This window comes from Triticum aestivum, chromosome 1A, assembly GCF_018294505.1.
Source record: "Triticum aestivum cultivar Chinese Spring chromosome 1A, IWGSC CS RefSeq v2.1, whole genome shotgun sequence".
NCBI lineage: Eukaryota > Viridiplantae > Streptophyta > Magnoliopsida > Poales > Poaceae > Triticum > Triticum aestivum.
Genome location: NC_057794.1, coordinates 552,763,658 through 552,779,379, shown reverse-complemented (window position 1 = coordinate 552,779,379; position 15,722 = coordinate 552,763,658). Strand labels below are relative to the sequence as shown.

General features: G+C 40.4%; 1 protein-coding gene and 1 non-coding gene across 2 annotated transcripts; one reads left to right on the top strand and one right to left on the bottom strand.

The window, feature by feature from the left end:
* The first annotated feature begins 1,591 nt into the window (after positions 1-1,591).
* Positions 1,592-1,663, top strand: TRNAH-GUG (transfer RNA histidin (anticodon GUG)). The gene has a single exon. It is a non-coding gene; the product is annotated as a tRNA-His (tRNA).
* A 1,255-nt stretch (positions 1,664-2,918) lies between these two features.
* Positions 2,919-13,455, bottom strand: LOC123066744 (general transcription factor 3C polypeptide 5). The gene is made up of 14 exons (XM_044489778.1): positions 13,082-13,455; positions 12,801-12,990; positions 12,437-12,535; positions 12,257-12,347; positions 11,499-11,565; positions 10,323-10,365; positions 8,620-8,791; positions 8,412-8,510; positions 7,067-7,132; positions 5,332-5,467; positions 4,776-4,971; positions 3,909-4,033; positions 3,798-3,834; positions 2,919-3,288 (listed from the first exon to the last, which is right to left on the bottom strand). Exons 1-14 carry the CDS (start codon positions 13,262-13,264, stop codon positions 3,113-3,115), a joined length of 1,680 nt encoding a protein of 559 aa, XP_044345713.1. The 5' UTR covers positions 13,265-13,455; the 3' UTR covers positions 2,919-3,112.
* Between the last annotated feature and the right edge of the window lie 2,267 nt (positions 13,456-15,722).

Here is a 15,722-nt window from a genome sequence, read left to right as displayed (position 1 = left end):
TGAAACACCTTTGAGCCGCCCTAGTCGTCCCGATATAGTGTGCGGTGACGTCTTTGGCCAGAGTGATTGTGGTTGATCTGACCGGCGACCACACCTGGGCTTCCCCACTCGGCAGCGGCATGTAAGTCCAACCGCTCTCTCTTTCCTCTCTGTTGTTTTTTTATTTTGATTTCAGGGTAATAGGAGAAATAGAGATTTAGGGTTTGGGACGAATTGTGGGGGAAATTAGATGAACATGTCATGTATGTACAAGGTTCTCTGAAACTGGATGAACATGTCCACTATACAGAGAGTTCTAGTGCAATAGGATGAGCATGTTCTCTAAAATTGGGCATTGGTTCAGTGTTAGTGTTTTAAAATTGGGGATAGTCAAATTATATGTATGTTCATTTTGAACATGTTATCTGAAATTAGTTATTTGCATAGTACTCCCTCTGTAAAGAAATATAAGAGCGTTTACATCTTATATTCCTTTACAGAGGGAGCATATGTTTATCTGCGTGTAGTAATATATGTATGTCGGGAATTAGATCTTGGTTTTTATATGCTTGACATTGAAGCTATTACAATTAGTGTTAAATAAGCTTATATATTATTTCTTAAACATGGTATCAAGGATGTTAGTGACTAGTTTATTTGCTTCAGGTGTGTTACTAATTATGGGATTGGGGTAGCAACTAATTATGTTATTTTACTAAAGTTTGTTTTTAGTTTGGATGATGAAATATGGGAAATAAGGTTCCATTTGCAAGGCAAAGACAATATGTAAAGAACAATTTATTTACCAGAGATACACTTAATTAATATCGTAGCCCAGATTGGGACCCATTGCTATGGAAATTAGGGAAGCCAACGATAGGGTGTTGTTTTAGTAGATGATGGCCGGCTGTGTGGTGGGAGTAAGTGCCATGCAATTAGGTGCAATCGAGCGATATACAAGGTGTATCTAGGGCAGCACAAAATTACAAGTCAGAATTTGAAGAAAAAAGGACAAATGCTGATGTAAATAAGCTGCTATTCGCAGTTCAATTAATGTTCAAAGCAAAAAATTGCATTGTTCCTTTCCCTACTGTCCGTTGCTACTCAATTTTTTTTTGCATTGTTCCTGCTCTAATTGTTTGAGCACCTTAAGCAGTTGTTACCACCTCAATTATTTTTTATTTTGCGAAAACCGCCTCAATATGTTGGCTTGTCTATCGGCCTTCAGTGCACACATTGTGTCCTCGGCTTCACAACTACTCCCTCCGTCCCGTAATGTAAGACGTTTTTTGACACTACCGTAGTGTCAGAAAGCGTCTTATATTATGGGACGGAGGGAGTACGTCCATAGTCTGCTCTTTGGTGACTTGTGGCATGCTCTAGTTTATTTACAGGTATTAAGATAGTGGTTAAGTATGTTAAAAAAATTGTGGGAAACACTCGTTCTCTAGGTTTTAGCATTTTTTTGTCTACATGCCAACAATTTGACCCTAGGTTTATTTTTTAGTGGGAAATACTTGTGCTCTAATTAGGTTTTATCACGGGCCTATGTAGTGTGATATCAACAGAAGAAAGTGTGTAGAGAGGGTTCCCGCTAAAGTTGTACATGATTGTGGCTGTAGTTTAGTGGTGAGAATTCCACGTTGTGGCCGTGGAGACCTGGGCTCGAATCCCAGCAGCCACACAATTTCTTTTGCTAATTTTTTCCCACATTCTTTCCTTTTTATAGTAGATTTCTTGCAATTCAGACACGCAATTTCTTTTGCTAATTGTCTAGATAATCTCTTGACGTGAGTAATACCCGGATGGAAAATATTGCTATCCCGACGATCTTTATCTTAATTTCTTTTGCTAAGTCATGTGCGCGATACAAAGTTTCTAGTAGAGAACTTCTTTGAGTCATCATTTTTTTCTGTTCATATGAAGGAAATTAATATGCAATTTTTCAAAATTGGGGAATCCAAAATGAAACCCTTTTTTTGCTTATCTATGGAACATCTTCGAGGACATAGTAAAATGCACTTGCCTATTTGGATCCTTTGCACAAAGAAGAAAACACCGAACATATGAATACCCAATTCACACGACTTGATTTTTTGTGCGAGGAGCTCAGATAAAAAAAAAGGATACATGGGACAGTGACTAGATTATCATTCTCTTGCAAAATATCACCTTAGTTTGCTTGGTGATCGGCTTATTTACGGATGTTATGTTTGATGTTTTATTGAGATGTACCACAGAATTGAAGTCATGACATGTGTTTGGAAACCCAATGGAAAATGATCGCCTAGAATGGTGAAATACGACTAGTCTGTACTTCATGCGCTTTTAAGGTTGTTTGATGAATTGCTGGTGAACACAAGTAGCTGGTCTAGGTTCCAGGAGTTAGGAACAAGAGCCCTCCTATTCTCCTTGGCACATCGTACGCATCTATTTGACATTGATGGGATGACACTGATCGTTTTACCAAGATTTTGCTAGTTTTGAGTAAACTTCCCAGGCGAGTTTAGTTGCCCCAGTTAGATGCACCCCATATATCGGAAATGTTGCGCCCAATATCCAGCACCAATTTTCAGCGTGGAGTTATGGACTCGGTGTCGCAGCTCCCGTGTAGAAATCGTGTCAAACTGGAAGCAACCTTCACAGTTTTTCTTAGGGTAGTAATCTGACAGCACCCAGAGTACACTAGTAACGAACACAACAGTGCAATACACTACGACGAAACCACGCTCTGTTGAAAACGCACGGGCGGAATACAAGAACAGTGCAATACACTACGACGAAACCACACTCCATTGAAAACGCACGGGCCGGAAATACAAAGCACTAAAGAAATACTCCATCCCATAATATAAGATGCTATTACATCCAATATACTCACATATTGGATGTAATAACATCATAATATTATGGGATAGAGGGAGTAGCTGACAGGACAATTATAGTGAACTAGCTTCTAGTGACATCCAACATCATGTTAACAAGGCTAAATATCTAGCTCCATAGATAGCTAAACAACCTGCTATGAAATCCTAAACAACCCTAGAGCCTAAAATCCAATGAACAAAGTACTGTCAACAACGGCCCATAAAATATAACCTGAGGATATCTTGCCACTCCCCAAAAGGCCCCACTAACCATCGGAATATTCTTCATCGTCACTAGGCTGTTCGAAAATTTCAAACTCCCCATCACTTGCTTCACCATTATTAAGGGCATCACCTGATTTATTCTGGCCATCTTCATTCAGTGGAAAGCTGCGCAAAACCTCCTCAAGGTATCCAGTGGAGAAGCCTTCTCCAAGTGTGTCTGATACATCTTATAGGAAAACACCAGCAACACAACTTCCAACACTCATATATTAAAAGAGAAAGGGAAAAAAATCAATGCAATGCAAAGGTTCTTTAACCATGTAAAAGCCGACTCAAGGATTGAGAAAAGAAACTTTGGTTAGTAATCGCAACCTTAAGTACTGCTTCTTGTTACTCCAACCTCAAAAATGTAAAATCTGGTAACTCATTTGAAATATTTGCAAGAAAGGGAAATCAACAAGTTTACACTAAGCAACCAGAACTAGCCCAGTTCCCTTCTCCCCAGGTCATGAATTAACTGCTGCAGAAAGTGAGTGAAACCGTAGCCCAACTTGTTGTGTTTGTACTCTTTGTTAACCAACATATTGTAATATTTTTACTGCTACCTTCCTTACAGGAAAAAGATGAGTGTCAGGCACAGAGAGGAATGGGCACAAAGTTGCAACAGCCTGGTACTTTTTCCCCATGAGAAATCAAATTTCATAAAATGAATTGTATTAAGGATACAGGACTCATGTAAGGCGAAATCAGGAACATCCTCGGCCTACATAGATATAGTAAACAATTAGTTACTGTAGAGCATATTATAGGGCCAAAGGTGCAAGTAGTGACACATACCATGGCTGGAGAATCATAACCATCTGATTCCTCTTTATCTTCCTCTTCCTCGTCATCAGCATCTTCACTATCAGAGTTGTTAGTGTCCATCTGATCCTCAGATCCAACATGTTCAGCAGGAGCTTCTGCAGAATAAATAGGATTTAACAAGCAGTCTCTTACAGAAATGTAGGGGAAGGCTGCGTACTATAGACCCAAAGTGGTCGGACCCTTCCCCGGACCCTGCGCAAGCGGGAGCTACATGCACCGGGCTGCCCTTTTTTTTATGGATGTGCTTAAGTATCTCTCTAGGAAGAAGAACAAACATTTGTTCATCGAACACACGAGCTACCAATTGACCTGAACTTGTATCAAAGCCCATACAAACAGAAGTACAAACCTAGCATGCACGAAAATGGGATATAGAAACATGAACCTTGTTCATAAGCATTTTTAAGCTAGATAGTGCACTTGGGTATTTTCTACGAATTTCCTTAAAGATAGCATAGTGCTAGAAAAAGTTAGAATGTGGATAATATGTCCAGTGCAAACAAAGAGAATATTGTACTCACAGGTCAAGTTTTCTATCATGTTCTAGTACTATAAACCTTTTGGGAATTTCTCGTGAGCTCATAAGTAGTCAAACCTAAAATAGCTCCAAATGAATCTTGGTTCACAAAATTAGATTAATAAAGCCATCGAAGCAGTATATAATTAGCTCAATGAAAATTGTTTTGAACGATGCAGGTACGCAGCAAGTTCATACTGCTCAGTAAGAGGTCTACAAATCACGAAACGCGAAACATACACTATGTCTGCAGGGTACCCAGCGGCCAGAGCCCATAAGTATTAAACAAATATGCATTTGACTAGTAGATGAGACTAAACCTTCATCAACATCTTTTCTTTCCTTCAGTTGCTCAGATCTGCAAATAGCTTCCTGCTTTTTGGACCTTTCAAGAAGTTGATGGGAACTTCTCAAAAGGGTTTTGGCATCTTCATTAGGACATAATGAGAGGAACCTTATGCATAGTTGTAACCTCAAACTTTTAATCATTGGCTTAGAAAACCAACCTGTCGAATGCTACATAGGAATTAGTTAGTTTATGCATGCAAAGAAATGTTGTTACAAGCAATGAATCAAGATTATTACACAGATTATGATCACAGCAAATTTGGGAGAACTTGGTATGATTAAAAGTGGTCGATGAAGGTACGCAAGCAGAGCTGCTTGCAACAGAAAAACTACGTAGTCTGACACTTTCCCTCAACAAGACACTTACAATGATTGTACAGTGAGATTTCTGAAGGCCAGCAAAATGCCACAAAAGTTAATTCATGTCAGATACACGAGTAGATAAGTAACAGTTGATATGTTATGCCCATACAATGTTTATGTTCTTTCTATCCAAAAAAGCATCAAAACAAATATTTAGTTACTCACTGAGCAAGTTGATTGATGAGAAGGTTTTCTAATTTCGGCTTGAATGAAGTCATCTTTCAGTTCAAATAATTGCAGGAAGATGAAACTTTTCGATGGCATCCTTTCAAGCTTGCACATCTCTGACCACTTCTCAGATCTTACATGTCAAAAGAAAAGAAAAAATGTATAAGCAGGAGGGAGAAGAACAAGCAGCAAATGTAAAGGCCTTCTTATTCAAAGAGAGCAGCATTTAAACAAAGCCATTCATAACCCAAGTTTATTTGTGAACAGACAATGACACCACCAGGCACCAGAGAACACAATCATCTGGAGATATGAAGTGAGGAACTAAATATGTTACGGCAGATTTGCCCCCATAATTGTTCAACTGGATTGACACAAATAAAAGTGAAGAGCTAAGCATTTGTTCACCATATCGGGAAACTGTCAGGATTATTACATGGTTCGTGTTGTGCTCATACTAGAGATGATGCCCGTGTGTTGCTGTGGAAACTGGATGCAATTATTTCAATGAGATCTGATAGTATGAAACATTAGTATTTATATTAACATTATGGAATTGAAACATTAGTATTTATATTAACATTATGAATAAAGGAGAAGAAGTTTATCAATTTTTTTATTTTATTTAATTATTATATAGTTGTAGAATATTTATTGAATATGAGTAGCATGCATGGTGTATGCTAGCGTGGGTCTTTTCCCATGCATGGTGGCATGGTGACTTGGCATAGTTGTATGTTGAGAGAATTAGAGTTAGTGGGGATCAATTATTTAGGTATATAGGATTAGTTCTTCCCAGTGACCCAGTAGTTCAACAGAAAACCTTGAAAACACTCATAGTGGAACATGCATTACTACATCTACAGTTCAAAAGTATTTTGATAGAAACCCTTAGTGGAGAACTAGAATATGCCAAAGCCAATTTTATTTTCCTATCTGTAATGAAGCTTCAACACTTTATGCACATGTAGTGTTTGAGAATTGCACCTGGATGTATGACCTAAATTCTCATTACGGAAGTTTCACTATTTAATTACAATCAAGTCCTCTACAAAGTCCCACCCAATTGCAGTTAGAAGGTGGAATCAATTATGGTCACTATCACTATGACAAAACTTTGCAGCGTGAAGTTTGACGCACCATAACAAGTACCTAACTTAACTCCAGAACAGCTCCTACTATTACCATGTTCACCTTTTCCCACAATCAAGCTAAATTAATATATTTATCTATTTCAGTGAAGAAATACTACGTACTTCTGAGAAATCTACGTAACAGAAACATGCTTATTATTGCTCAAATCAGCAGGCTAATGTTAAGAATTGGCACATACATTCACTGTTTTGGGTACTGAAAAATGGACACAAACGTTTTAGTTGAATTGCAAACAAATCAGTATCTTATATTCAACTAAAATCTTATACAGTGGGCACTGGCGTCCATTGGATTCACACGAGGTGTGGCAGGAATTCATGATGAGGTTTAAAAAAGGTATTACATTTACTAGGTGTATCCCGTTTTGGGCATGGGCACGGAGTAGAGTGTGCATCTTTTGATCACCAAGTTCTTTCGCCAGTAATAAAAGGCTAGTAACTATATAGTATTACGAAGTATTTTTAACAACGAGACACTAATATAGGAAACAACGGGGAAGTTGAGAGACAGATCTTTTAAATAATGCAATGATATAACAGTGGCTCGAAATGCAAGCAAAAAGAAATATATGACTCACCCATTGTGCCTTTTCGTTTGAAGATTCCTTAGCTCAGGAGGCATGCGAAAATCAATTCGCTGATATCTAGCACAAGAACATCATTTTTAAAAGATTCTAAGATAGCCAAGAAATAGAGTTCCAAGACAAGAATGAAATGCATAGGTAAAGAAAGATTGTGGTCGCAAGAAATGTAGCTAAGAGATTCTCCTTTCTACAAGTTTGTTACTCCGGGTTATTTTAACATTTGACTGCAAAGCTAAAGCATGATTGTCATAAAGTTTCTTCTCCTCATACATGGAAGAAGTTACATTTTCAGGATAGGAACTCCTCAAAGAAGGTTTCTGAGAATATGATGGATGTTGTCTCTAGTTAGATGAACTATTCTTTTGGAAGTAGATTTGATCATCGATGTTACTTTTTTTTTCAAGGATACATCCAGACGGACACATAGTAGCAGGGAATAAAGGCCAAGATCTCCTGTTTGACCTTTTCTGGCTACATTGCGAGAGACATGGTTCTGGGCGAGATACAGGGGGAGGCGTGAAGCTGGTGGCTGGCTAGGCTTTTTCCGTTCAGTGCCTTCAAAGTGTCCAGAAGATGAGCAGGATCGCAGTTCTCACGTCCCTTGAGAGTTGGCCCTCACCTTCCCGAGAAGATCACCAATCAATAAGGTCGGTGCCCAGAACCGGCATCCAGCCCATCCTCATCGATGTTACTTGATTGGATTGTTTTTTTCTACAATTTAACCTTGGTTGTAGCGTTATAATATGATTGCTAACAATGTTACTAACCTTGGAATAGAGAAGTTGTGGGGCCAGGACAACAGGTCAACAGGAGATAGAGATATGCTGATCTGAATTCCAAACCAACCCAGACCTATCCAACAATCCAACACCCAGACAGCAGATGTAACCCTTATAAGTTCTAGAGGATGTATTTCAGTTACATACTTTTACCGAGAAGCAATCTAGTAATATATATTTTTCATTCTCATCTCGCTTTCTCATTAAGTAGCCCATCACCGCATTATCCATATACTAAAAGAATTGCATTTGCACTCTTCTCTTAAATTTAGCAGTAGTCTAATGATTCAACTGTAAAGGAAAAACCATTTGGCTAATGTAGTGTAGTTCAGAAAGATAAGACTTGTCAATGTTTGATAATGGAGTTCGCATTTCAAATTTTTTTTTAGGGTAGCTCATATTTCATAGGTTCTGATATGACAACTTTATGGTCATTGATATTTGCAGCTGAAAAAAGAAACATCAGAAGCATTCCTTACAATTTAAGTAATAGGCTCTGCTCTCAAAAGAATATTTAATGAATGTCAAATAAGCAAATAGTTCAACAAAGCAGTGCTTACATTCGTGACTCAGGATCTTTACGAGGATCATATTCTTTTTTGATCCAGAATTTACCAAAGGGTCCAGTAGAGAAGTAGTATCCAGCTTTAAACAAAAGGCTGAGCAAGCACACAAAAAGAAACAAAATGAATGAAGAGACGATAGTTGGAAGATGTTAAGACATATTGAAAGGCCTAAATGATTCAGGAGTTAAAGAAACAACGATACCTTTTGAACTGGCTTGTTGACACATGCACACCATCATCAATCAAACGTTCATAAAGTGACTGTCTTGGCCACACAGGACGCTCGTCAAATAATTTGCACACAGCCATCTGCGAATTCCACTCTGACGAATTCCTTGGTATGTGGTCTTCCCAGTTAACCTTCTTGGGGACAGGTAAATGGCAATTAAGGTAAACAAGGATATGCTTGAGGAAATGAGGAAGATAATTTCCTTCCTCGGAGCACTATCTAAGATTTTGCAAAGACATCCTCTTACGAGGAAAATTCATGGATAGCCACGTCAGAATAACAGAGTATAGGTCATAATGGAACACCAAGTTTTAAACATAAAGGGTCATTTATGGCAAAAAAATTATACTACCATCGCATGTCACCACTGCATTGTTCTATCTCCAAATACAAAAGGATACATAAAATTATCAGAAAATATGGGTGGTGTCATTGTTATTGCTGGTGTTCTCTTTTACCACAGTACTGTAAGAGAGGCACTTATGTGTAAAATAAATGCATTGACAGGGAGCACAATTATTTATATTGGAGAAATATAAAGGAGTGCTATTACTGGGTTGCTTGTCATTCCAACTTCTGAAATAACCGACACCCTCACCCCAGCATAGCACTTCGCTTCCGGGTTTTTGGAAGAATCAATTGACTTCTCCCTTCTTCATTGATCCGGGAGAAAGGGAACCGACTACCAGTTGGGAAGCTAAACATCAAGGTTGTGGATTTATGAGGATACTGACACGCCGGAATAAAAAATGGATATAATTCAGAAAGATTAAAAAAAGGATTCCCATAAATTATGCAGAAATAATAATATAAATTCCTTAATTACACCATGGCAGTTGCTAATATGAGTTGAGATAAGAGTAAAATGTTAATGCAAGGCAGATAAACTGTGAAAACAAAAGAATTTTTTTCCCAAGAAGCATACAGAACTCTGCCCCTCAACACAAAGTCAAGACTCTAGTACGTCTCTTGATGGAACCTAAATAAACATACTAACCTCCTCGTGCAAAATGTTCTCTCTTTTCCTGTTTTTGGTCTCTTCCGTTCTTTTGCCTAGCTCTAAATTATTTTTTAGCTCTTGATTTTCTCACTCCTTGTTAGCTTACTTCAATATTCCTTCATTTTGGCTCAAAACCATAAGCTCCAACTGCTTTAATATCATACACGCAAATGGCAATATATCTTATATGCCACTTGAAGTGTGCAAGAAAGATGTTGGATCTGCCACCTATGCTTGCATATTTTGCAGTGGCGCACATGAAACAGATGTCACCAGTGTTGTGATTCACTTCCAATGGTCAGCGCTCAGAATACCCATATTCGATGATTACATAGTGCTGACCATGACTTGATTTGAGGACAGCGGCAATGCCCCTACCTAAGGCCGAGCTCACCTACAACCCGGCCATGTCATGTGCCTTACCTGCCCCTGCCCATGGGACCTGACCTGAGACCAAGCTCCACCATCAAATGCATTTTGGTCCCTTTCTATCCTCAAATGTTGAAAGTGGCACTTAACACTAGTTACGGATGCTTCTGATGGCAATCTCAATACAATATGTGAAGTCAGGTGACAGATCCAAACATTTTATAAAACAGAGTAACATGTAAGATGTTGTCCTATGTTTATTAAGAAAGTACACAAAGTTGATGGTATAACACTAAACAAAGGATATCTTGAATGTTGAAAGGAAGTGCAAGGGTTGGTTCAATATCCATCTGCAAGCAAAGAAAAACAGTCATCACCAATGCAGTCAATAAGCTATTTCACACCAACTACAATGGACACATCTCCCAAGAGAAGGCATTGAATGAGGTAGCAGAAAAAAATGTCCTAACCGCTATTCAAGTAAGCGTGGTAACCAAAGGTGCAATGAGAGCAATATAAAAAACTTGAGTGGAATGTCTACATATGGCAAAAAGTTGTGCTATGAAGGCTGCTCCCATTTTCCTCTGAAAATGATGGGTGGGAAGCAGCCTATCTCACAACAACTGATCATACCTCACAAAACTATCAACATAAAGCAGCAAAGATATGATAGAGACTTAGTTACTAATTAGCCGCTTTCGAAGGGATAAATGTTACAGCAACAAATATAGCTGAAGTTATTGCAAAGTGTAACATATGTACATATTCAGCAAATAATGTAGTGCAATACAACAAAATATAGGGTAAATCAAGACAGGGAAGTAACATTGTTCTAAATAACAGCCTTTGCGACGATGATAGCAGCTACTATGAGTTAGTCACAGGTCTATCTTCACGCTATACACATAGCATGTAGAAGGATTACTTGCTCTTTTGAGGCATCCTCACTAAGATTCATGAGCGCTTCCTCAAGAAACTATTAAGGAAGCAGGTTTGACAGCACCACTTAAGACAGATGATGTAGAGTAAACCCTTAGCAATGCCCTCAGGTGAAACAGTACAAAAATTCAGAACTCAATGTTCAGTTGTGTGTTTTCTATGACTAGCCGTATTTCCATGCGTTGCTATGGATAAATAGAAATCATATATCCCAGTTGTAACTCCTGTAGATATCATATATTTAAGGAAGGTAGAAGGAGAGATGCTGAGAATACCACCGCTCACCAACTCCACCTTTTAAGTAAAGCCTGACTGCACATAAATAGTCATATCTATAACTGCTAAACCGCTTTCAGACCGAGCGGCATGTCTCTTACCGCTTACTGCTATTTAGAGTGTTGGTTAGCAATGTAGGGCCGAGTACAGTTTAACCAAAAGAGTAAACTGAGAAAAATGTCACAATTATATTTAGTAGACATTCATGAGAACCTAGAATCACTGCAACAGATAAGCAACAGAAAAGGTCCATGCAAGGAGGATCAACCTCCCACCGATGCCGCACAACTCCCCTTTGCATGCTCTTGGATAGTGCATTGGTCGATGGTAGAAGCCTAAAAAATTGCAGTAAATATTATTAAGCAATATTTTAATGATATATTATTTGTCATATATATATATACATATAATGGTGAAATAAAATTTTAAAAGCTAGTGGAGCTAATCCCAGAAGCTACGCAGACAACTTAGCTCCACTTTTCCAAGGGTGAGAAAGTAAGAATAACATGTTTTTATCTAGATAAAAATAATATTTGGGAGCATTCTGATCAATTCTGAAATTATTGTCGGTGCCTTAGTGAAGATTCATGTGCCCACACAACTGGTGCTACAACGTTGACCATGTGAATGAGTGTGCTGATGAAAGGCATTTGTCGGCAAAAAATCGTGCGGCACTTATAGGAAACCGAACCTACTGTCATTCCTTTACAGGTGACGAAGAAAAAAAACATGATGATTGCACAAAGCAAAAGAGACTCGTCACTGGAGATGATTTGAGAAAAAAAAAGGACTTTCAACAATTGAGTTGTTCAACTAGAAGATGAACACAACAAATTTACAAAGCTTGTTTAGGTTAGCATTGACTTCAAATATTTCAAGCCACAGATATAGTCATGGTTATTTATATATATCCAGCAGATATTTGAGGTACCAGCAGCAAATCAGATACTGATAAATACTCACACACACACACACCACCCACCCAAATTCAACGTCATTGTAAACTGTGAAACTAGGAGCACTTACGCTATGTTTGTTGGATTATCCTTTATTGCGAAGAGCGGTGGTACCAACATCATGACATCTCCATCATCCGTGTCTAGACCTCCTGCCTTATCTGCCATGCAGAAGGGGAAAGGAGTGATCAGAAATGGCAACATTAAGCCATTGCATCATCAAAGTAGAGAAAGTCCGAAGGTATTCTACCAGTGCCCAAATCATCTTTAACATTGGGACAATCTAACCGTTTTCTTTTTCTCACTTGAGCAGCATGAACTGGGACGACATGCTGAAAATCTGCCATGCCTGCATAAACTTGTGTATGAGCAAATTTGCGTGTACAAAATTCTGCATTCAAACACATCATTGCCTCCAAATAAAGTCTTATATTTGTAACATCCATAGTCCAACATAGTGTATCATACTGGTAAACACCATATCATAATCTATTAGCTACTAGCTAGAGTTGCTCCAACTGGTCAAAAGAGGCGAGCCTTGGAACATGACAGCCGTTCCAAAGCGTAATAAAGACCGAGGCATTTCATCGAACAGGTTGTGGCCAAGCGCTCACCATCGAAATGGTAGGCGGTCCGGACGCGCGCCACCACCTCAGCACGCGGTGGCGCGGAGCCTCCCTTGGGCCTTGAGAGGCGGAGGAGCAGGCCGGTGGAGGCGCGGGGCTCGCCGAAGGTCGGGTGGCAATCGGGGTCCTCCGGGCGGAAGCGGAGCTCGAGGCGGGAGCCGGGGTCGGAACTCCGGACCTGCGGGGGATCGGAGAACAAGCGGAAGGAGGTCACTCCGCTTGCGCTGCCTGATGGAAGCGAGAGGGGTGAGGGTTCTAGGTGTGCGTACCTTGGCGATAGCGGGGAGGCCGCCGAGGGTATGGGTGGCGCGAGCGGGAGAGGAGGGGTATCCGGGGTAGTGCACGGCCAAGGCCTCCGTCCGCGGGAGTGCGCCGCTGACGGCTCCGTCCGTGATGGTGGACGGTGACTCGGGCACCGCCGCCCCCGTGGGGGCGGGGCTGGAGGAGACCATCTGGGAGGCAAAGTTAGAGGGGGTGTTTGATAGGGCGGAGGGAGGGGCGGGCGGTGGGGTTTGGCCTCCGGCGTCGCCTGCCGGGCTCGCGGACGGAGTGGAGGTGAAGGCAGGGGACCGGCGGAGAGGGTGGCGGCCGACGAAGGGGAGTGGCGCCGCGGTGGTCCGGTGGAGGACGAGGGTGTCCGGGGCCTCTTGGGCTGGCTTCTCTCGTCGAACCCACTTATTTGGCCCATTCAGGAGTGCCTCATTAGGCTGTGGGCCTGAGAAAGGTGGGCTGTCATCTAAAAGCCTGGGGGGAAATGAGCCGGCCCAGGAGGCAGCGTGCGCGTCCGTTCCCTCCTTCCTGTTTCTTTCGTTCGGGAGTTGGTTTTCTTTCGGGGGGTTTTCTGTGTGTGTTTTTTGTTACGGTTTTTTTTATTTTTCGTTGTTTTCCTTTTCTCTTTTCAGATTTGACTTTCAGTACCCCTTCAAAGGATTTTTGGTGGGATTTCTCCCGGGCACGAGAGGCACGGTGATTTTGTTTGTGTTTTTATTCGTAGATTTCTTTTTTCAAAATGTTTTATATTTTGAATCGTGTGTTTAAATCATGAACCGTCTTCATCATTGCATTTCTCGCATCAAGATTTCTGAAACTAGATCTTATGTTGATAAACATTTTTATGCATATCTATGCTCTCAACTAGTAGTAACTTGTGCTTACAAACTGTACTAACACGTACTTCCAAGTAAACTAATTTGTGCTTTTTGCGAAGAGCGTGCTTCACTTTTTTGAGGAAGCGTGGTTGGAGCTTACAAGCGAGGAACACAATTGCGCTTTCATGCGGAAATAGAAAAATGAGGACCAAGAAACCAGAAGACCAGAAGACCCCAAAAAAATAAAAAAACAGGAGAAAAAATCCACAGGCAAAAAATAAAAAGAAAAAAACATAAACCAAAAAATCAGGAATCGGTAAAAAATAAAGACAAAAAAGGGGAAATGAAGAAAACAGAATCGAAAAAACCAAAAAACAAGAAACCAAAAAGATGCAAATGCACATCATGCTTCACTTTTTTATGAAGCACAACGCGGGAGCATATCCGTGCTTCACTTATGGGAGGCACAAAATTGCAAATGCGCTTCATGTGAAGCATGACCATGCTTTTCACGCGAGGGTAGTTCCTACGAAGAATCGGACTAATGACGTATACAATGGCGAAGCCACCCATTAATCGTAATGAAACTCTATGCAAAGTTTTCCCCTGTAATATGAGTTGCCACCCCTTGATCACTTATAGTATCCCAAACATCCAGCTTCATTTTCCAACTGAAGTGAAAAATAACTACCGAAATTGCATTGTACACACACGGAAAGCACATGTAAACCAAAAAAACATGAAAAAAATATAGAAAAGGATGCAAAATCCAGAAACCAAAAAGCCATGAAAATAGTATGCTCCCGCTGGTGCGCCCGGCGTGCGGCACTTGGTTGTGGATGAGCGCACCACTTGACGCGCTCGCAGTCCACCAAAACGTCTGTTGTGGGAGCCTTCCAGGGGCACCCCTGATTAGGTGCCCCCGTTTGATATTCACTTGGCGACGGCAATCATCATACCCTGGGAGCAATTAATTGGGTTTCCTTTTTCATCTATGCTTGTAAATGACCATTTGCTATTTGATGAATAAAGTTCTATTGTTGTAAAAAAATGTGTACCACTTTCTAAACAATGGGGGTGCATGTGCGGGGTCAGTCTCTGCGCACAGAAGCGCTCCAGCGGCTTTAGGTGGTGTGTCCTATTGCCGCCACATGTTGCACGATAAACGCTTCCCAGTTAGGCACATTGTTTTCTTTCTTGTTTTTTCTCGGCTTTCAAGGTTTTTCTTTTTCTTTTCTTTTTTGTTTCTCCATTTTTTTGGTTTTTGTCTATCAGAAGCGTCGACGTGTTGTGCTTCAGCGTGTAACAGAATGTGCTTCCACCCGAAGCATCGTTGTGCTTCATCCCCATGGGATCACAAGTATGCTTTGCATGGGAGCATAGGTGTGTTTCCTCACCAAGCACAGTTTACTTTGCATTGGGGGCACAATTTACTTTACGTTGGGAACACTATTTTGCTTCACCACCACGGGAGCACTCCCGCGAGGAGCACAAGTGTGCTTTCTCGCGGGAATAAAGTTGTGTTTCTTCTTGTGAAAGCACAATTTAGTCCTAGTTGAGGGTACAACACTGTAAGCACAATTACTACTGGTTGGGAGCACATATTTGACTAAAATAGGTTTGTCGAAATCTATCAACATGTGATCTACTTTCAAAAACCTTAACTCGAGAAATGCAATAGTGTAAACTGTTCATGATTTGGGGGCATGATTCAAGAGATAAATTGTTTTGGAAAAATGAATCTACGAGAAAAGAACACAAACATCAATCTCTCGCCCAAACACGCGGGGTGAGACCCCTCTCATTTATGCCAAATCCTAAC

Coding starts and splice junctions, on each gene's coding strand:
- LOC123066744 (XM_044489778.1), bottom strand. CDS start 13,264: ATGGTCTCCTCCAGCCCCGCCCCCACGGGGGCGGCGGTGCCCGAGTCA. Junction 4,034..4,775: donor AAGAAAAGATGTTGATGAAG/GTTTAGTCTCAT, acceptor TTTATTCTGCAG/AAGCTCCTGCTGAACATGTT. Junction 3,289..3,797: donor TTTCGCCTTACATGAGTCCT/GTATCCTTAATA, acceptor AAGATGTATCAG/ACACACTTGGAGAAGGCTTC.